Raw genomic sequence first — 21240 nt, forward strand, 5'->3', positions numbered from 1 at the left:
GTACCCTGCCTTCTGCCCGAAGCCAGCTGGGATAGGCTCCAGTCCCCCGTGACCCCTAACGGGATAAGTGGTCAAGATAATGGATATATTATATTTGTGCTCATTTTCTCAACTCAAAAGTGTTAACATTAATCTTAAACATACAATCAATTAAAATAACTTCATGATTGAACCATTTGGAGGTTGAATGAAATGTTCATTAAACTTATCAAGCAAATAATGTTCATCACTCACTGGGTCCAGAGAAACATTATGATAACTTTCTTTGATTTAAAAAAAATTGCGTATCAAAGTTTTGTTGATTTAAAGAAATGGCTTGGGTTCTGGGCATAATTAAGAATAAATAAATAAAAAAAGGAACTGCTAACTTGATCATGACAGTTACTAAAGCCCTCAATGCTTATAAGAGACTAACAAACCCCAGGTTGAATTAAGTTTGTGGCACAGACACCAGAAAAAAACTCAAAGGAACAAAAGATTCTGAGGATAGAAAGTTTACTAGCGAGAAGCAGAGAGACACAACGACTGAAATCCACAAAACATGTCAGGAGTTTTTTTTATATATCAAGCTGAAGTGGAGAGATATGAGAAGTCACACCTTGCATGTCTCAGACCCCATCAACATCATTACTATTAATGCTCTACTATTAATGCTCCCGTCGGAGAGACCCACACGTGGTCGTCGAGGCTCCTAACCCACTCACAGAGACTCATTAAATCCTAACTGTGCTTCGCATACAAATTATCCATTGTCCCCGTGTACCTGCACACAAGACTGATAAACTGCAAACTCAAAATAGTTTATGCAGACGTGAAAGCACACAAGGATAATGAAGGCACATGTCGATTTGTCTGCAGATGGAAAGACTATACTTGTGAGGACTCTCATTAACATAATGCATTCCACTAACTCCAAAGTTCTCCCTTTAACCAAACCTGCCTGTTCAAAAAGGCTTTTTAAGGTCAAGATTTTAAAGTCACATCTGTCTTCACTAAGATAGAGATTCTTCAAAAGGAAACAACAAAGAAATTTAGGTCTGAGTCTGTTTACAGGTGTTAGGTAGAAATTTGACATATGTCAGAAAGTTGTATTAAATGTTTTAAGAGGACTTTAAGTCTGAATGCCTCAAGTGATGTCACGTGAGGCAGTGTTAGGTGGGTTTGAAGACAAATTCATTGAACAAGAAAAAACTGAGTGTGGAGTAAGAAAAAAAGTGAGCTGAATTAAAACCCTGTTGCCGATTATACACCCACACAGACACATTCAGGAGTTCTGGCAAAACATGGTAAACCTCTCATTCAGCTACTCTGATATGACCCTTTTTAGAATGTCACTTAAATCAGATAACAAGATAAATAAAAAACAATCTGAGTCAACTCAGAACTGTATACAAACACTCGACACCGCGCTCTGGCCCTAAGAGCAACATGTAAAAGTTGTCTTTTGAACAGATTTGCCCATTAAAGACAAATTCTGACATTTCATCAAATTAAATACGTTGATTTAATGTAATCTTTTCTAAGACACCACTCTCATGTCTGTACTACAATTGTAAAGCTACATAGGTTTAGCCTAGCTTAGCACAAAGACTGGAAACCGAGGGAAACTGCTAGCCTTCTTCTACCAGACCCCGTAAAGCTCCTTTACCGAAAGGGCATATATTTTGTTTGTTTGTTCAGTATGTACAGACACTGAATTAAAAAGTTCTGACACTTCGGTTTTGTATGGATTTAACATATCAACTTTTCTTTAAACAAAAAAAAAAAAACACTCAGTAAGAACGCTACAACAATCACAGTAAATGGGATCAATGACTTTGCCTCTCAACCTCATAGATTATTTCCCAACAGTTCTCTGTGTCATAAAGAGACGTGAAAAAAAGAGTTGGGCTCTTATAACAGTAAAACACCAGCTTTATCACAGAACAAATGTTATATCTGCCTTTTATTTACATTCACATTTATATTAATGTGAGCCAGCAACTTGCGACAGAACAGCAAGCAGTGAGATCCTGAAAACTCTGAGACCATAAACTAAGGACGATCTAAAAAATATAACATTTATTCTCAATCTCTTTGTCACTTGTATCTTTAACAATATCTCATTCATGTCCAGGTTCACTGATTCATCATTCACCAAGGACACTGACATGGTGCATAGGCTCCCTATTTATGAATGACACCCAACATGAAAAACTCAATGAGGACAGGTTAATGCTTTACTTGCCCTCTGGTTTAATCAGCTCTGACCTTTATAAAACAACCGCCTGCCATATCAGCATCAGGACCACCAGGGATAAAGCTTTTTTCCTGCTGGACATAATCTGATTCGACAATAGGTCTTCTTTGAATACGAAACAGACACTGATTAGATCAAGTCTAACACCAAAAGCACAGTACCACACATGGAAGAGTATGTTCAATTACTTTCCAATCTCTGCGTACAAAAATACATCCAATTTAGTTCCAAATGTACAATATTCCTCGCAGAGACAGAGCTACACGTACATGTTTATTTACTGTTTCCTGGACTGACATACAGCAGCTGAAAGTACGTCAGAAACATATCTGAGAAACAAAGGATATGAATGTTAAGTGAATTTGTAATTACTGGTTTATTTCATAACAGATTATAGTGGCTCACCCAGCCTGCTTGCCATCATTGCCTCCGTCTCACCTGCATGCAGTCACATACACTAACACACAGGGGAAAGATGGTGAGGGAGCTTTATGCACTGAGCTCTGCATTTGAGTTTGTGTGTTTGCAGCGGGCAAGATATCAGCTGAACAGAGGTGCATGCTGGAAAGCTACCATATCATTCATTCAATCTGCTACTCTCTATTCCCCCTCTTTTCATCAGAAAGCACTGAGCTGTCTCAACACTGCCCCTGCACTGCAATCACTTCCTGCAGCCTGTTTGAATTCGCTCCAAGCGCTCCATCCAAAGGCTAAATGAGCTATCTATATGATGGATCTGCTGACATATGACAGGCGGTGTGGGATGCATTAATTATTCAAAGTAATCACAGCCAGTGAGTGTTTGAATTTCCAGGTTTTTTTTTTTTTCCTTCAGGGTTTGCAGGTTTTCTAATCCAATAGTTCAACATCACAGGCAGAAGAGGCGGGAGCCGTCTCTCCCATCATCACCCTCGCCCTGGGGGATACGGGGCAGCATGGCTGAACGTGTCAGACCCCAGAAACGGGGCGGAGACAAGTCCTTCTTTGTGGATGTAAATTTCCAGCCCATGTGAGACCCACAGTTTCGGCATTGAGCAATCGTCCAGGCGTACCTGAGAGCAAAGTAAGAGGAAAACAAGATTAGGATATGTTATGAGAAAACAATGGTCTGGTTATTTTTTCTACAACTCAGTGCAATCACAATAAGTTGCATGCCGATATCACAAAAGTATGCTCAAATGTAGAAGCGAGCACTGAGCACACATTTTCATCCTTTAGCGCAGAGGTTCCCAAAGTGTGGGTCGGGACCCCCTGGGGGGTCGCGAGACACAAATGAGGGGTCGTGAGATATCTTCCAGAATTTTTTTTTTAAAGTTATCTTTAAAAAGTATTATTATTATTATTTATTTTTGTTTATTTACCTTGTTTTCTTATGTTTATCTTCCATTTTGTTTGTACTGTTAATTATTATTATTTCTTTATTATTTTTTTGTATTATTTTTGTATTTTTTTTTTTCTCTTTGTTGGTTTGGTATTACTCATATATAATTTGTTAACTTGTGGTGAACAAAGAAATACTGACATAAATTAAATAAAAAAAATAGACAAAAATAGTAGCTACACTTGAAATAAAACCTTGAAAATAGAAAATGTAATGTGTTTTCTGCCTTTCTTTGTTACTAGATGACTCCTAAGTTTAGGGTTAGTGAACAGTTGATTATCAAAATCATCAGTAGCAGAAGATTGATTCATAACAGCACAGGAAACACAGCCACATGCACATATAGGTAGGGTAATTTTCTGCAGATCAGCTAAATGAAGCCACATTAAATCACTTTGAGGGACAGTGGGGGTCGCGAGTCTTTGGCACCTATATTTTGGGGATCACAGGCTGAAAAGTTTGGGAACCCCTGCTTTAGCGGATAAATATGAAGAAACTGTGACTCCGAAATCCAGTAATTCTGTTGAACATGGTAGCCACAGAGAGCAGCACACATTTTTGAATGGAGGAGAACTTAGAAATCAAAGGTTTCAATTTTTAAAGGGTTAAATCACATAAAAATATACATATTTGTGTTTCAATTACTCAGCCCCTGTAGGGCTAAGGTGTAGCTCTGCGTTGTGTTTTCATTGTGGACTGCAGCTGTGTGGGTTTGGATTCATGAGGTGTGACATAGACATAACACTTTTGAGAACTGTAGATGAAAAATGTATCAAGTGTTTGTAACATGCCAAACAGACTAGTTAATCATACTACAGGAGTGCTTTGAGAAGTTACTCCAGGACATTTTACTGTTCACCAGGGTCATCTGAGTTCATTGTAACTGATGTGGATCTCAGAGCCTGATCTGATCTATAACTAGTTTGCTCTTGTCAGAATTAGTGGAAGACTTAGCCACGCCTTCCTACAGAAAAAAAAACAAGTGGGAGGAAAAACACTCATGTTTGAACATGTTTGAAGCAGGAGTGAGAAAGTAATGACATGAAGGCAATGTACTTTGCTGCTAGCCGAGGTCAGACCTCTACCGAGACATTAGCAATCTGCTACAACTGTTGATTCACTCGTCTGTATCCAAGCATGCAAATGTTCCTGGCTACTGAATCTGTTTAGCTTATACTCACATTGAAGCTCAGAGTCGGGTCAGATTGAGGTATGACTGTCTCTGCTGCTAAGAGTCACAACAGAATTTGAGACTTCTCTCTTTACTGGGATTCAGTTTGGTTGTTTAGTAAAGAAATGAATAACACCACAAGGGAAGCCACAATTAGCAAAAAAAAAAAGCTGTAATTTTATCAATAAGTGATATTTTCTGGGTGCTGGTGGCCTAGCAGTCTAAGCGCCCCACATACAGAGGCTACAGTCATCGTCGCAGGAGTCGCTGGTTTGATTCCCGGCCGGGCGACCATTTGCTGCATGTCTTCCCCAACTCTCTACTCTCCACATTTCCTGTCTCTCTTCAGCTGTCCTATCAAATAAAGGCAAAAAGGCCAAAAATATAACTTAAAAAAAAATTAGAATAAAATAAAATAAAATAAGTAATATTCTCTAAGGTGCAGTAAATAAGGATAAATGCTGTGTTAATTTCTTTTTACAGTCACTGTCACTGATGCAGTGTTAATAAGTCTATGTTTTGCAGTATTTCAGAGATACAGGACACAAAAACCAGACTGAGCAGCCTCCTTAAATGTCCAGTGATTTGGCACAGTGATACTTCTTTGAGAAAAATAATGGCCTCGACTAATGACCAACTTCATCTGAAAGTTTCAAACTTTCTGAGTTGTTGTTCAAGCCTTCAGGCAAAGAGTATTTAATAATAAAACAAAGGTTTGAAATGGAAAATTCCTTCAAAGCACCGACTTCAAATATTAATGTTACTCAAAAGCCCACTACTCATTCTGTCCATTAGAGGCTGTCATTTAGCGACTGACACAGAAGCTTGGTATAACTGAAAATGGAGGATACTAAATGATGTAATTATTCTGGTACTTGATAAAGACAATACAGCTCATTTTATCAGCCTCTAGAACTTTGTAACACACAAAATTAGTTACAGTGGCAATTTAATAAACTTGTCGCTGGAGCAAGTGCATCATTTAAAAGTCTGTTTAATACGATTTTATTTTTTATGATAAGTTTGATGTGTCAAACAGAGCCCCAGGACTGTTTAACTCCCCTGGTGCTGGCTACAGAAGTCCACACAGCCCATAATTACAACAAGACCGACAACCACAGCCCGAGAGATTAAATCATAATTATAGTCCTTCTTTTGATGGCAGGCTTAAAGTTCTGGACAGCCTCACAATAGATAACAGCTAGAGAGCACAGCGTAACAGCATGAAGTGATTCAGAGTAATGTCTCGCATATAATGGTGCATTTATGAAAGGCACAACGAGGGTTCTTAGTCAATCTATAGTCAATATACCAGTGTTATTTGCTGGGTTATATAATAGTCTGAAAAGAGATAGTGAGCAAAATGACATGAGTTGAGCAGTTACCCAGGAAACCAGCTGTGCAGTGTGGATGGCCTGCCAACTAGGTTGAGGTTGTTGGCTTTGTAGACGGTCAGAGTTTCGTGGACGTAACCATGAGGGTTGACGTATGCAGCCATGGGCCCGTACAGAGAGAGGCTGCCGAGAGACAAGAGGAGGGTAGAATATGTCATCATGAGGGATTTGATTAGATGTTCATCTGAAACAAATGATCAAAATGTTTTATCCATAAGAAAGAATACGACAGACTGATTAGAGACTTGACAGAAAAAGAACCTGAATGGTATATTTAAATTCTGCAGCCTCTGTGACCCCAGCAGTGAGATTACACAACAAACTGTTTAAATCAGACTGTTTCAATTCTTCTCACTCGACAATAAAGACACAATCTAATACTGACAAAAAAAAGTTATGCTCTCAAATAGTGATCTCCAGGTTCCACGTCTAGGTAGAGTTTCCTCATCAATAATACGTTAGATGAGACCTGGTCTACCTTAAACATTAGATTTTGTGAGGTTAGGTAATGATATTTGACAGGCTTGTAACATTCTGGATGACTTTTGTCTGACACTGAACAAAACCAATCATCCACTTTTTTGGCCAGACCATTTCCTCCTAAAATCTATTTTCATGTATTTTTTGAAGTGGTTAAGTTTTGATAATCAGAGGAAGTGGGCTTTAAAATTGAATTTAAAATATCAAATTTCATGTCATGTTAAATGTGAAATCATTCATTCACTCAGATTATCTGGATGTCTTAAGGCCAAAGAGGTTATGCAATTTTCCTATGAACATATGCAGTAGGGGTCTGGACACTTTCAGTGGTGTGTCTCTGTCAGACAAACACATTACCCATCAGGCAACTACTGCAGTTAGACGATTATATTATGTAACAGTCTGTCTGTGTGTGTGTGTGTGTGTGTGTGTGTGTGTGTGTGTGTGTGTGTGTGTGTGTGTGTGTGTGTGTGTGTGTGTGTGTGTGTGTGTGTGTGTGTGTTCACTCTTACTGTAGGGCTGCAGTACAAAATCAAGTCAGCATCGACTTGGACGTGGTATATGTTTGTTTTTTTTATCTCCCATTGCTTTTACAGATAAACACTGAAGAGTTGAAGTAAAAAGCATCAGGTTAACATGTTGTGTTTATGAGGGAAGAAACCTGTGCAAATCAAAGTTTAAAATTATACAAACCCTTTTGATTTCAGCATCGCCTGAACCTGCGACCTGTGCTGTAAAATAGTTTCTGGTACTTATATTTAAAGTGAACAGTAGGAGGCTTTCAGACGTATTCAGCTCCATGTTTGAGCTTTCAGTCAAGAGAAGCTAATTCAAGTGTAATTCTCACAGCAGTGACTGATCTCCCAAACAAATGCCAAGTCTCCTCAAGTTTGTATTAACACTGTGCTGAAAATCATTTCATATGAACAAGTTCTGTGGACAATGAATTGGAATGAGGTTTAGTATTGAGGACCCTTGGGTAAGGAGGGCCCACATGTGGATGCTGAGAGGAGCTGATAAGAGAAAACTGGCTTTAATCCAGTTCAAAACTCTTGTGGTTGTGTGCATTGTGTAGTCGAGCGCCTGCCTATATGAAGAGCTGCTTAAGGCATTTTCTTGTAGTTCCCTTGACCAGACTTAAAACTAAAGGAGACTGTACATTTGAAGTTGTTGCTCAAACTTTGAAGTTTTCTTATACTGGAATGGAGAACTGTAGATGAAGACCCATTTCTTTAGACTCTCCTCTGTGTGATCTACCTTTGTCTGCTTTTATATACGTATTTGTTTTTGTTGCAATCAAGTTGATTCAGCTTCTAATATTTCACTGTGAAGCACTTTGTGATGTCTGTTCTTGAACGGTGCCGTAGAAATAAACCTTACTTACTTGATTGAAAAAAAGATACTTCAACGACAAAAGAACAGACACAGAAGCAGAAACAAAAAAAGTCCTGACCTGAAGATCTCATTTTTCGTGGTGATTTCTGTGTCCTGGCACTGCTTACAGCACAGTGATGTGCACTGAGGAGGAAGAGAAGTAATAAGCTGTTACAAGGATGCATACATGCCAGATGTTCTCAATCAAAATGTTATTATAGTTGAGGCTGAATGAGGGTCCTATATCATAATCCTCCCTGTCCTTTATGCTTCAATAAGAGCCACCTGCTAGCTGACAGCGGTGAGGCCTTATGTGAGATATATGATGGTGGATCAGACATGAGGTTGAATGAGGTAGGTATCAGAGGAGTATATTGATGAATCTCTTGACTCTTACAGTTATATCTTTAGAACCACATACTTGGACATGCTAAGGCAAGGTTTTTTTATTAGCTACTCCTTTTGAAATATGTTTTTCATTGAAGTGTCCCCCGACCAGAGAATTCCATTTCTTGTGAAATAACAGCTTACAAAAAGACGATTACAATTCAGTCTGATATGAAACTGTGTTTCTGTAATTCTGTAACTATTATTCATGAGGCTGTGGCTTTATGCAAATGTTCCCTGCTAAGCTGATTGAGCTCTGCAAAAAGTGCTCACAGCCTGGGGAGGGCTCAAAGACCATTACAAAGTTTTTTTTTCCTGATATTGGAAATATCTTTTTGCTTGTTTTTGATGTCTGTCTTTGCAGAATATTGTCACTGTTAGTTTTAATATTTCTGTTTATCAATATCTGTCATCCCCTTTTTGTAATTTCTTATGGATTGAGAATGCTTTTCAAATTTTGTAGCCGCAAGCATGCATGCGCACACATACAATATTTGCCAATTCACAAAGGTGTGCTGCTGTAACCATTCTGCCTAGATGCCACCTTGTTCTTATCATAGACTGTAAATAAAAATGGACAGCGTTGCTCCGCCTCTTCCCGTTGTACAGTTCTGAAGCCAAAAAATCCCTCTCCTGGGTGCAGCCATTGTGCAGCCAGAGCCTGTGAAGCCTTTGTAATAAGCTCCGCCCTACAGCGTAACGTCACAAGACGCTGTGTGCCCTTTGAAGTTTCGTTCTACGGCGGCTGTGAATCAAAGGAAACCAGGAAGTAAAACCCCGTTTTTAAACTCTAATAACTAACGAAAAAGAAACTTTTCAGAAAAAAGAGGCCTTGGACACAAAACAGTCAAATACTAACTACATATCACCACAGCATACGGATGTGAGAAACATTCGTACGATGTGTATTTATTTTTTTAAGTTTGACTGCTCCCCCATTCAAATGAATGGGGGAGACGGATTTTTTGACCTATACTGCAGCCAGCCACCAGGGGGCAGACACTCTGCTGAAAGCCTCACCACCAGGGCCGTATCCGGCACACTTGGTTCTTATGTTATATTTGCAGTGTTGTTGCCATGGTGACGACGATGATTCCTTGTATCAAATGATGTGAGATATGTACAACTCCTTCATCGACTGCAAATATATAGCAGTAGGAAAAATGTGAGTGCTTTGATATGAGGCAGTGAGGTTAAGAGGGAAGGCAGATCCCAGCCAGTTTGGTTTTGTTTATACTGGAATATGAATTGTTAGTGTAGAGGTGTGGCAGGCAAGATGAAGTGGGAGCTGCTGCTGCTGCATGGTTCTCAACCTGTAGTCTGGGGACAGTCTCCCTCTCAGATCAGATAACTCATGAGTATCACTGCTTTGAGGGCACAAGGGTCTTAATGCTGAAGAAATCCCTCCATTGATAACAGATTTCTGCTCTGTGAATGATGTTATTCAGGGAATATCAACCAAATGTGCCTTTTGCAGATTGAATGTGAGGGGTGTTTTGTGTATACTGCTTTTTTTTTTACATATTTATCCCTGAAGATAAAATCCAGTTATCTATGCTTACATAAAAATTATTTCAAAACACTTGGGCTGAAACATTACAGCAGCCTCACATCTGCCGGCCCCATTCAGGCAAGGTTAAATATACCACGGAACATCAGAGGGGAAAACAGGCACTATGTGCACAGTTCAACAAAAGAGGGAACACCAGATCTTATCACACAATGAGGGGAATGATGGGATTGACTGCAGCAGAACAGGCAGTGGTGTTTGTCCAGCAATTAGGGGGTCAGGTGTGACCTGTCCTTACCCGGTCCATGATGTCCAGCTCACAGCGAAGTCTCTGGATGGCACTGCCTATCTTCAGCAGCTGGAGCCGCAGAGCGTCGTCTATGGGCAGACAGGCGGCCACTCTGTAGGAGAAGTCTGACAGAGACCAGACAAAAAAACAAAAAGGAGAAGGATGAAGACAAAGGCGGGAGATAAAGCACAAAGAACGCAGCAGTATGTGCGCGTGTCTGTGCACTTCTGGGATCCATCCGTGATACACTGAACAGAGGCTGACCTACGGCGTTCGTCGGGAGGGAGTCATCCTTCAGATTCTCGTCCCATTCATGGAGCTGTTTCTTCACCCTGTTCATGAGCGACTCCTGGCACATGACACACAGGAGGAAGATCGGCTGGTTTATATTCACTCCTATGATGTTTATGTGTGGTGGACATTCTGAACAATGCACACAGGCCTGAGCACTTACTGAGTCATAGAGAGCGTAGACCCAGGGTGGCCATTGTGTCAGACTGGCACCATGAAACTTCCTCTGTGAGAAACAACAGACACACAGTTAACTGATCTACAAATAATGATTACTGAGGTACAAGAACATCCCCTCTCATATTGCTATTTCTGACTTACACAACACGCACAAAGGTATGTGGACTTCCAAACATAGAATCCAAACAGTGGAGGACTCTCCTCTTGTGCATGAAGTCGCTGCTATGGGAAGAACCCTTTTCCACAGTGTCACAAAGTTGAAAACACACCATAATCTAAAGTATAGTATACAGTACCATTAAGAATTCAATGATCTGCAACTGAGAGCCCAACAAAGAGAAGAAAGGTCAACTCATCAGACTGTCTGCAGACTTTAGGACATTAACAGTGGAAACCAGACTTCATTATCCCACAATGAATTGGTCAAATATTTCAACTCTAAAATGTCTATAACTGTGTGAGATAATGTTAATGCATTGCCTGATTTAACCAAACGTCTGTTTAAAATTTAAAGATGTATACAACTCCTCTCAACTAAGGAGCTCAACCAAAGAAAAGTTTGGATTGGATTGAATTGTTAAATATATGATAAATAAATTACCAAAGTGTTCCCACCAATTGATCATTTACATAATTACATCATGATGCATATCTACGATACCAGTAAAGTTAATATCAAGCAGTGGCAAAAAATATGGACAGTGTTTAGTTACTCACCGTATCAGAAATCAAGGACAAGACAAGACAAAAAGGCCTTAAACTGCACATAACCATTAGTAGATGGAGTGGGAGGGCAGTAACTAGACAAATATGCAACCTTCTGTCAAAATGTTCTTCTAAGACTGTTATAAAACATGTTTCTTTGTCTGATTGACTTTGTTTTTTCATAAGTCAACATCTGATTACTTTTTAAAGTCATATTCACATATTTACTTAATTAATTAATTAATTGTAACAAAAGTGAGGCTATTCCTCTTAACCAGTACACCTTTGCAACTCATCTTGGTACTGCAACCTTTGTCTGGAAGCCTCAGAGTATGAAATATTTTGGAATGATTATTAAATCTCCAATTAACAAAATATTTGATTTGAATGGCCCAAGAATTCTCAAAGCAATTAGAGAGGACTTAAAGCGATGGACAGCTTTACCTTTATCATTGTGGGGTAGAGCTGAGGTGATTCAAATGAACTTACCACCCAGACTCTCCTTCCTTATGGCAGCCGTACCTCAAAAGTTTCCAAAACAATGGTTTAAGGAAATTAATAACTTGTTTTGATGTTTTTTTCTGGCAGGAAAAGAAACCTAGAAAATTAACTATGTCCAGAAAAAGGTAGGGATGCACCGATCCGATCCTGGTATCGGATATCGGCCAGATTGGACTCAAAAAGCTAGATCGGATATCGGTGATAAAGGGCCAATATATGGTGCCGACCCATACGGCAGATCTATTCATCTCAGTTCTACGCTTTTCTGTGTTTACAACAGCCATGTGGGTCTCCTACCAGCATCTGTATAAAATGTGCAACTGATTAATATTGTCACAATATCAGACCCGGAGAAGGGAAACAGTAAGGGCACAGCTGGGTAGATAATAATGTATTCAATGAGTTTAATCACAGCAACAGATACACTGTACTTCTGTGGGAAACACTACGTTGACATTTTTTATTTTCTCATTTGAAGCCGTTTTTTTTACACAGAATATTTAATTCCTCTTATCCACTGCTGACGTTTAAAGTTGAATTGTAATATCTGTTGGTTATGAAGATAAACTCACCAAACTACTGGTACACATTTATAATCTCTTGAATAATGATACTGTCAGTTTAAAAAGGTTTATTTTATTTTGAATTACAAAGTCAGAAAAGCCTGAAGTTGCCAAAACATGATTCTATCCTCACATTATGGAATAGAAATTGTTAAATCTATACCGGGATCAGATTGGCTAGTATCGGTATCGGCAGATACCAAAGCCCAGGTATTGATATCGGTATCGGGACCTAAAAAGTAGGATTGGTGCATCCCTAGAAAAAAGACGGCCTCAGTGTTCCTAAACCTTATCTATATTATTTGGCATATGATGTAAGATTCCCACTGTCTTGACTATACAATGAAAAAAATCAATATATAACAGGCAGCTGAAAATGTCTAGAGAAGAGGATCATGTAAGAATATAATGTCAGTTTCATTAAGTTCATTATGGTACCACCCTAGATGAATAACCCCCTTATAGAATTTACTTGTGACATCTGTAGATAGCACACAAACGGTTGCTGATTAATGGTGTGTCTCTGCCAAGCTGTCCAATATGGTAATATGGAGTAACCCACTGTTAACTGCAGGTGGTAAAACATTGGTTTGGAGCACTTGGACAATACAAAATATCGCTCAAGTCAGACATGTCATAAAGGATGGAGATATTCATTTCAAGAGTTAAAAACACAGTTATGTTTGAATGATTCTTCATTCTTTTCAATTCTTGCAATTGAGATCTGTCCTGAAAAAAAAAATACATTTCAAGGAATCCTACATGGATCTAAAACTGTTCTTGGTACCAAACTGAAGGAAGCTAGTGTTCATTGAGGAACTCTCTGCTTAATTCAAGTTACTAATCTGATCCCTGCCTGACACTACCACCACCCAATTACAAAGGGAATGAGACATTTGCTCACCTCTTGAGATGCTAAAGCATTTAACATCAGTCTCCAACTGTGTCAGATATAAAACCATTCAAATGAAATTATACACAGAGCTTTACTCCACAAACGTTTAAAAGAAGGAATCCAAATACTCCTGATTTGTGCTGGCATGGTTGTAGTGGGATTGGTACACTTATGCACTTACTGTGGTTTTGACTGACGGTGGAAAGATTCTGGACCCAGGAAATTGATATTTTACAGGTTTTAATGAATGTTCATATCCCTCAACGCCCTGATGTTTGCATACTTAGAAATATGATGGACAAAGCCAAAAGCAACGCATAGTTGTTTTAGCTTTTTCATCTGTAAGAAGGACAATACTCATGAACTGGAAAATTTGCAAACCAGACTGCTACAACATACAGAACTAGCTTGCAGAGTCCTATGGACCATAATAAGTGAAAATCTTGAATAATAGATCCCTGAACATGTTTGCATGGCTATGCATGTAAGATAGCCAAAATAATAATGATGAACTGCACTAATGTTGCCCTGCCCCCCTCCCCACCATATGTGTACCTCATAGAAACAAGGCCCTCCTTGTTTTTTCTGCTTGTTGTTGTTTTTTTGTTGTTTTTTCTGTGTGTGTGTTTGAGAGTTTTAGTCTTATTGTATATCGGGTGTTTTGACCCTGTCATTGTCTTTTTTGTTATTAGGAAAATTTTCTAAAAATTAAATAATAATACAAAATAAAGTCACATTCACATGTCCAGTATGGGATTTACATAACCACACATCCCCTCTAAATGCTCTGTGTGTTAAAAAACAGTGTTAAAAACCCTCAGATAAACACATATACAGTATCTCACTAAAGTGAGTACACCCCTCACATTTCTTCTAAAGATGATGCACAAGAAAGTCTGCAAACAGTTTGCTAAAGACAAGCAGACTAAGGACATGGATTACTGGAACAATGAGACCAAGATAAACTTGTTTGGTTCAGATGATGTCAAGCGTGTGTGGCGGCAACCAGGGTAGGAGTACAAAGACAAGTGCGTCTTGCCTACAGTCAAGCATGGTGGTGGGAGTGTCATGGTCTGGGGCTGCATGAGTGCTGCCGGCACTGGGGAGCTACAGTTCATTGAGGAAACCATGAATGCCAACATGTACTGTGACATACTGAAGCAGAGCATGATCCCCTCCTCTTCAGGAACTGGGCCACAGGGCATGATAACGACCCCAAACACACCTCCAAGACGTCCACTGCCTTGCTAAAGAGGATGAGAGTGAAGGTGATGGAGTGGGCAATCATGTCTCCAGACCTAAACCCTATTGAGCATCTGTGGCACCTCCTCAAACAGAAGGTGGACGAGCGCAAGGTCTCTAACATCCACCAGCTCTGTGATGTCGTCATGGAGGAGTGAAAGAGGATTCCAGTGGCAACCTGTGAAGCTCTGGTGAACTCCATGCCCAAGAGGGTTAAGGCAGTGCTGGAAAATAATGGTGGCCACACAAAATATTGACACTTTGGGCCCAGTTTGGACATTTTCACTTAGGGGTGTACTCACTTTTGTTGTTGGTGGTTTAGACATTAATGTCTGTGTGTTGATGTTATTTTGAGGGGAAAGTAAATTAACACTGCTATACAAGCTGTACACTGACTACTTTACATTGTGTCAAAGGGTAATTTCTTCAGTGTTGTCCCATGAAAAGATATAATTAAATATTTGCAGAAATGTGAGGGGTGTACTCACTTTTGTGAGATACTGTATGTTTATTCAGGACATAACAGTGGTCATGAACAATTTTCCTGCAGTAACTTTTTATTTTCTTTAGATTTTCTAAAGAATGTAACAAGATATGTTACATAACTTTAATGATTATGTTTGTTGTGTTTCTGACCTGTTGATAGTTATTCCACCAGCACTGGGCCTGTTTGCAGTTCTGACTCGGGGGTTTGGATGAGGGGTGCACATGGAGCCTGGAGAGGGTAGCGAGCTGCACTGCAGAGAGGGGATCTGGAAGGATTCGCTCTGGAAGAATCTGTACTTTTGCTTGTCTGATCCTGAGGAGGGACAATGATAAAGGTAGAGGATCACAAAGACAGGCAAGGAGGGAAGTGTGAAAGAGAGCAGAGGAGTGAAACAGACCAGATGAATAACGGATTAAACAAATGGTGTGCTGGCTAAATGTCATCAGGTTTATGACAGGATGTTTGTAAAACCTGAGATGATCATAAAAAAGAACCTGTCTGTGTAATATACACAGCAGCAATGAGATATATTCCAACAACTTCTTAACAAAGACGCACTCAGTGAACCTCCTGGTGTCCAGACACTCAATATTCATTAAAACAACAAAACAACACATGAGCAATAAAACACATTCAAATGTATGCCAATGAAAATCTGGATTCTAACAAGTTTCTCTAAAGGTTTTTTTTTTGTATTTTAGGTGACCAGAAATAAGTGTTTTAACAATCAGACATGGCACAGTTAGGACAAGGGTATTTGAAAACATTAAGCATCATTTCAACCAGTAAAATATCAGACCTAATGAAAGTGACTCATTAGAGTAAGGAGGCATAAAGAATGTACTTCACATTTTCCCATGAAGTCTAAAAACAAACTAAACCACCTCAAGAGGATTACCATTTGTTAGCAGAAACTTGAAAACATGCTTTTATATGTCATCCTTGAAGACCAAGGGACAACTGATCAATCTTGTAGAAAAAGTCCAATGTGAAGCTTTATAGTATTTACAACTGCACTGCACTTTATTATTCTCCCTAAAATGTCATTTAAACAACAAGCCGCTCAGGGACTTGATGAATGTTGGAGGAAGTGTGGTACATCTATGGCAGATCATTTTCATGTGTTTTGGGCCTGCCCTCTCATCCATTCTTACTGGGAAGAGCTGGCAAAATAAATTAGGATATTTTTTTAGAATTGAAGTTGTTTCCTGCTTTGTCACATTGTATCTTTGTAAAATGCCGAATGGTCTTGAGTCTCAGGACAGGTATCTTTACAAAATGATCTTGGCTGCAAGTAAAAAAGCCATCACATGCAAGTGGATGCAGACAAACCCACCAACAAAGGACGACCGGACTGCAATTGTAAACGAAATTTATTCCATGGAAAAACTCACCTTCTTCTTCAGACTACGAGCTGATGACTGTGTGAAATACTGGAAATAATGGAACTCATACACCAGAGTTTGTAACCCTTCATCTGTGTATATGATATATATTGTTTTGTACTAAAGCATGGCCTGAACAACCTCCCTTTATTTTATTAATATTTATTTTTAATTGTATTTATTTTATTTCCTTTTCCCCTTTTGTAAACCTGAAATTGAAATAAGAAGAAAGTATAAAAAAAAAAGTTTACTATTGAGTTAGGGTGCAAGAAATGATCCTCTAAAAAATGAATATCTAATATGGTGTCATACCATCATTTTAGTAAATACATATTACATATAGTGTTTGCTTTAGCTCTAGATTTTATTGTCTATATACAGTTGTGCTCATAAGTTTACATACCCTGGCAGAATTTATGATTTCTTTGCCATTTTCAGAGAATTTGAATGATGACACAAAAACTTTTCTTTCACTCATGGTTAGTGGTTGGGTGATGCAAAACAGTATCAATCAACTGTGTTGTCATTTGCGTAGTAATGGCTTTCTTCTGGCGACTTGACCATGCAGCCTATTTTTCTTCAAGTGCTTCCTTATTGTGCATCTTGAAACAGCCTCACCACTTTTTTCCAGAGAGTCCTGTATTTCAGCTGAAGTTATTTGTGGGTTTTTCTTTGCATCCCGAACAATTTTCCTGGCAGTTGTGGCTGAAATTTTTGTTGGTCTACGTGACCGTGGTTTGGTTTCAACAGGATCCCTCAATATCCACTTCTTAATTAGAGTTTGAACACTGCTGATTGGCACTCTCAGGTCCTTGGATATATCTTTATATCCCTTTCCTATTTTATACAGTTCAATTACCTTTTCCTGCAGATCCTTTGACAATTCTTTTGCTTTCCCCATGACTCAGAATCCAGAAACGTCAGTGCAGCACTGGATGAAACATGCAAGGGTCTGTCAGGAGCCCAGAAACTCACTGACCTTTTATACACACACACTGATTACAAGCAAACAGATCACAGGTGATGATGGGTACCTTTAATAGCCATTCAAACCTGTTTGTGTCAACTTGTGTGCATGTTATTAGGCCAAAATCACCAGGGTATGTAAACTTTTGATCAGGGTCATTTGGGTAGTTTCTGTTGTCATTATGATATAAAAAGAGTAAACACAGTTGTTTGACAATAAATGGCTTCATCAAACCACTAACCATGAGTGAAAAAAAAGTTTTCTCTTATCATTCATATACTCTGAAAAATGGCCAAAAAATCACAAATTCTGCCAGGGTATGTAAACTTATGAGCACAACTGTATGTTAATTCATGCTAGAACAGCTAAAGTAGTTCAACATTTTCAGTTTGTAAAGTGTATAACAAAGATTGCAAAGATTGCAAAGATTGCAAACACAAATACATGCATGGGCTGTTAACAGCACGAATATAAACATATAGTACAGACTGAGCTACGCTACTGACCTGTGGTCTGTTGCACTAGCTCTGAATAAGTTCCCCTATGTGGATATGAGGTTCATCTTAATTAGTAGAGAGTAATATCAAAACTAACCACTATATTGTTGCAGAAATTACATTTTAGTTCCTTTCTTAATGGGGTGTTGAACAGCTGACTCTCGTTCTAAACGGCATGTAAACCGGATTCAGGCTGAAAGTAACTGTTGTTAACTCCTGTTCATCAACTAACAGCAACGCACAAATAAGTCAAATATGACAAACCCTTATGATAAGGTGATAATTCATATACAGCTACTGTAAAATAACAACAGTGACATCAAGTGGTGAAATATGCAACTACAACATTGATTTGGGAATACTGTTATTGTGCAGATTAAATTACATCCACTTGTAGAAACGAAGGTGGGAGTACAGATCAAAGTCATTATACATATTTAACTGATGTAATATATCACAGAGAACACGCTGGAGACACAAAACCCTCTGCTTCTCCTCACCCTACAAACTATCCTATCTTCAAAAACCATGCACCATGGCCACTGACTGTGTATAGATTTGTAATATACAGTCTATGACCATTGCAACAGGTGTTTCATCAAGGATTTTACACCTACTCAGAGCTAGGTGTAAGATTTATGTTGTAATTTGTGCTTATGTTGGACATAAAATGGTGGAGTGAGCTCTGTCCTGAATTTGGAGTTACATTCAAACTTGGCTCCCTTTGAAGTAACGCAGAGCTGGTGCAACCCAGTGCTGCAGTCTCAGTTCAGAGTGCTGTAGGTTCTCTATCTTATCAAGATGTTAACAACAAATAAGTACATTTATGTTTTACATTCCAGTTAGAATGAGGCAAAGACTAGGTAATAATAAGATGAACACAGCAGACAACCACTGTTTTTCCATACTACAACAAATATCAATGTCATATTTATGTACATTAATTAAACCATGAACTTCGGTCTCACTATTGCTGAGGTAATTCAACTTACCCATCTGCTTGAGTTCTCATCTCATGGACTTTGAATCTCTGCCTCCCCACTGCTTTCACTTTAACAGTTTCAATGCCATACTCCTGCTCCTCTCGATATGCATAGATTTCTGCTGTTGTCCCAAACTCCGCCTGTGGCTCACCTGCATCACTACAGGGAAATATATCAAGTTTATCAACTTTAAAATGCAACTACAACACCATTTTTTGAAAGGTTCTCTATTGGTAAATCTGTATGGTTTGGGAACAAGATGTCCTGACTTTGAATATCTCAATTCGTTTGAACTCCAAAAACACTGGATCCTATGACGTTGTAAAATGGGAGAATAATGCTACCTAGAAGAGTGAAAATAATAAGCCTTTACTGTTGTTTTACTAGAATATACAACAAGATAAGAACCTTGTCTTTCCAACAGATGCATGGTAAAATGCATGGGGTGGGTGCATGCTTTAGATATGCATGCACCCAGTTTATGGCAGCTTACAGACATCTGTTTTTTAAAGCCCCCAAGTTGATCCATTTACACTCCATTATACCATCAGGACTATTTCCACAGACTTTTAATTTTAATAATAACGTGTGCAACCCTATTCACCTCCCTTTTGATCTCCTGCAATAATAAACGGACTCTGGATTTTGTACCTGTGTGCGAGCACAGCAAAGGTGCGGTCTTTCTGGATGACGCTCCGCATCATGCTGACCTCCTGTGGCCTGAAGAGCTGCAGAGGCAGTGTCTGACCTGGCACCAGCATCACAGCTGTGTGTGGCAGCACAGGGATGGTCTGACAACTGTCGTCATCGTGTACTGTGCGGCCATGAAACTCTTCCATGTCTGAGCCCAGGTACTGTCAACACAATAATAATAATAATAATAATAAATAATAATAGGTTTTATTTTAAAAAGCGCTTTAAAAGTTTCTCCAAGACACTTTACAAGAAAATAAATTATACAATAGAAAAGCAAAGGAAAACAGTGCAAAAAAAGCAAAGGAAAGCAGCAAAACAAAACAAAACAAACAAAAATCAATCATCCATCCATCCATCCATCCAACCATCCATCCATCCATCCATCCATCCATCTTCTTCCGCTTATCAGGGTCCGGGTCGCGGGGGCAGCAGCCTCAGCAGGGAAGCCCAGACACTCCTCTCCCCGGCCACTTCCTCCAGCTCTTCTGGGAGGATACTGAGGCGCTCCCAGGCCAGCTGAGAGACATAGTCTATCCAGCGTGTCCTGGGCCTTCCCTGTGGCCTCCTCCCAGTCAATTATAGGTTAAAAGCCTTTGTAAATAGGTGGGTTTTGAGTCCGGATTTGAATTTGGTAAGTGAGGGAGAGAATGTGAGGGTGTTGGAGGAGAGAGTTCCAGAGGGTGGGGGCAGCGACAGAGAAGGCCCTGTCCCCCCAGGTTCGGTGCTTGGGTTTGGTGAGAGGGGTGAGGAGGTTGGCATTGGTGGACTGGAGGTTGCGGGCGGGATTGTATGGCTGCAGAAGGTCGGTGAGGTAGGAGGGAGCTAGGTTATGGAGGGCTTTATAAGTGATGAGGAGGATCTTGTACTGTATCTGGGAGGTGATGGGAAGCCAATGGAGGTTCTGGAGGACTGGGGTGATGTGGTCTCTGGAGCGGGAGTGAGTGAGGAGGCGTGCAGCTGAGCAACAACATGAGCACAACAGCTGCTGCTGCAAACTAAATCTACCTCTCCTCTGACTGAAACAGAAGCACACTTTGAGGGTAATGTTACACTGATATGAAGGTTAACATGAAAACTGTAATCATATGAGGAGTCAAAGCTGTGGTTTTACTCACAGAATGTGACGTGGGAAGACTGGGGTCAAAGGTGATGACGCTTGGTTTCCCTGCGTCTTCATTGTCTCGGTCCTCAGTCTCCATGTCATCTTCCTCCTCCTCTGCCTCGTTGTCTGTCACAGTGCAGAAAGCAAAAACGCTCACAATGAGGCTAGATGTTTATTTTACTGTTTCCTAAAACTGCACCGGCACTGTCTCACTAAGTCACCCAAACGATAAAGCAGTGAGGAAAAGAAACCGAAAGGTTGTCAGTCAGGATGTGAGTGGCCTGTGAAGAACTGTGAGCTAACTGTTAGCAGACATGAGAGATAAACGCTCTCTCTGTGAAACACCGATCAGACTGACCTATCATTCAAGACGTGTCACTGTTACCTGGTACAAGCTGTAGCTGGTTCCCCATGTTGTCGTTTATGTTGTCTTCACCTCCACCCCTCTCGTCAGCCATATCCCTGTGTTTACAATACTTAATCTTCTTCTACAGTATCACCAATGTACAAAACCAAGATAG

At 39.6% G+C, this 21240-nt stretch overlaps 1 protein-coding gene across 1 annotated transcript; it reads right to left on the bottom strand.

The window, feature by feature from the left end:
• Positions 1 to 1885: 1885 nt before the first annotated feature.
• crbn (cereblon) lies at positions 1886 to 21240 on the bottom strand. Its single transcript, XM_034688867.1, has 11 exons — positions 21105 to 21240; positions 20733 to 20845; positions 19573 to 19775; positions 18931 to 19080; positions 15239 to 15401; positions 10680 to 10742; positions 10490 to 10574; positions 10235 to 10350; positions 8119 to 8183; positions 6177 to 6308; positions 1886 to 3291 (listed from the first exon to the last, which is right to left on the bottom strand). Exons 1-11 carry the CDS (start codon positions 21175 to 21177, stop codon positions 3108 to 3110), a joined length of 1347 nt encoding a protein of 448 aa, XP_034544758.1. The 5' UTR covers positions 21178 to 21240; the 3' UTR covers positions 1886 to 3107.

Source organism: Notolabrus celidotus, chromosome 1 (genome assembly GCF_009762535.1).
Source record: "Notolabrus celidotus isolate fNotCel1 chromosome 1, fNotCel1.pri, whole genome shotgun sequence".
Classification (NCBI taxonomy): Eukaryota; Metazoa; Chordata; class Actinopteri; order Labriformes; family Labridae; genus Notolabrus; species Notolabrus celidotus.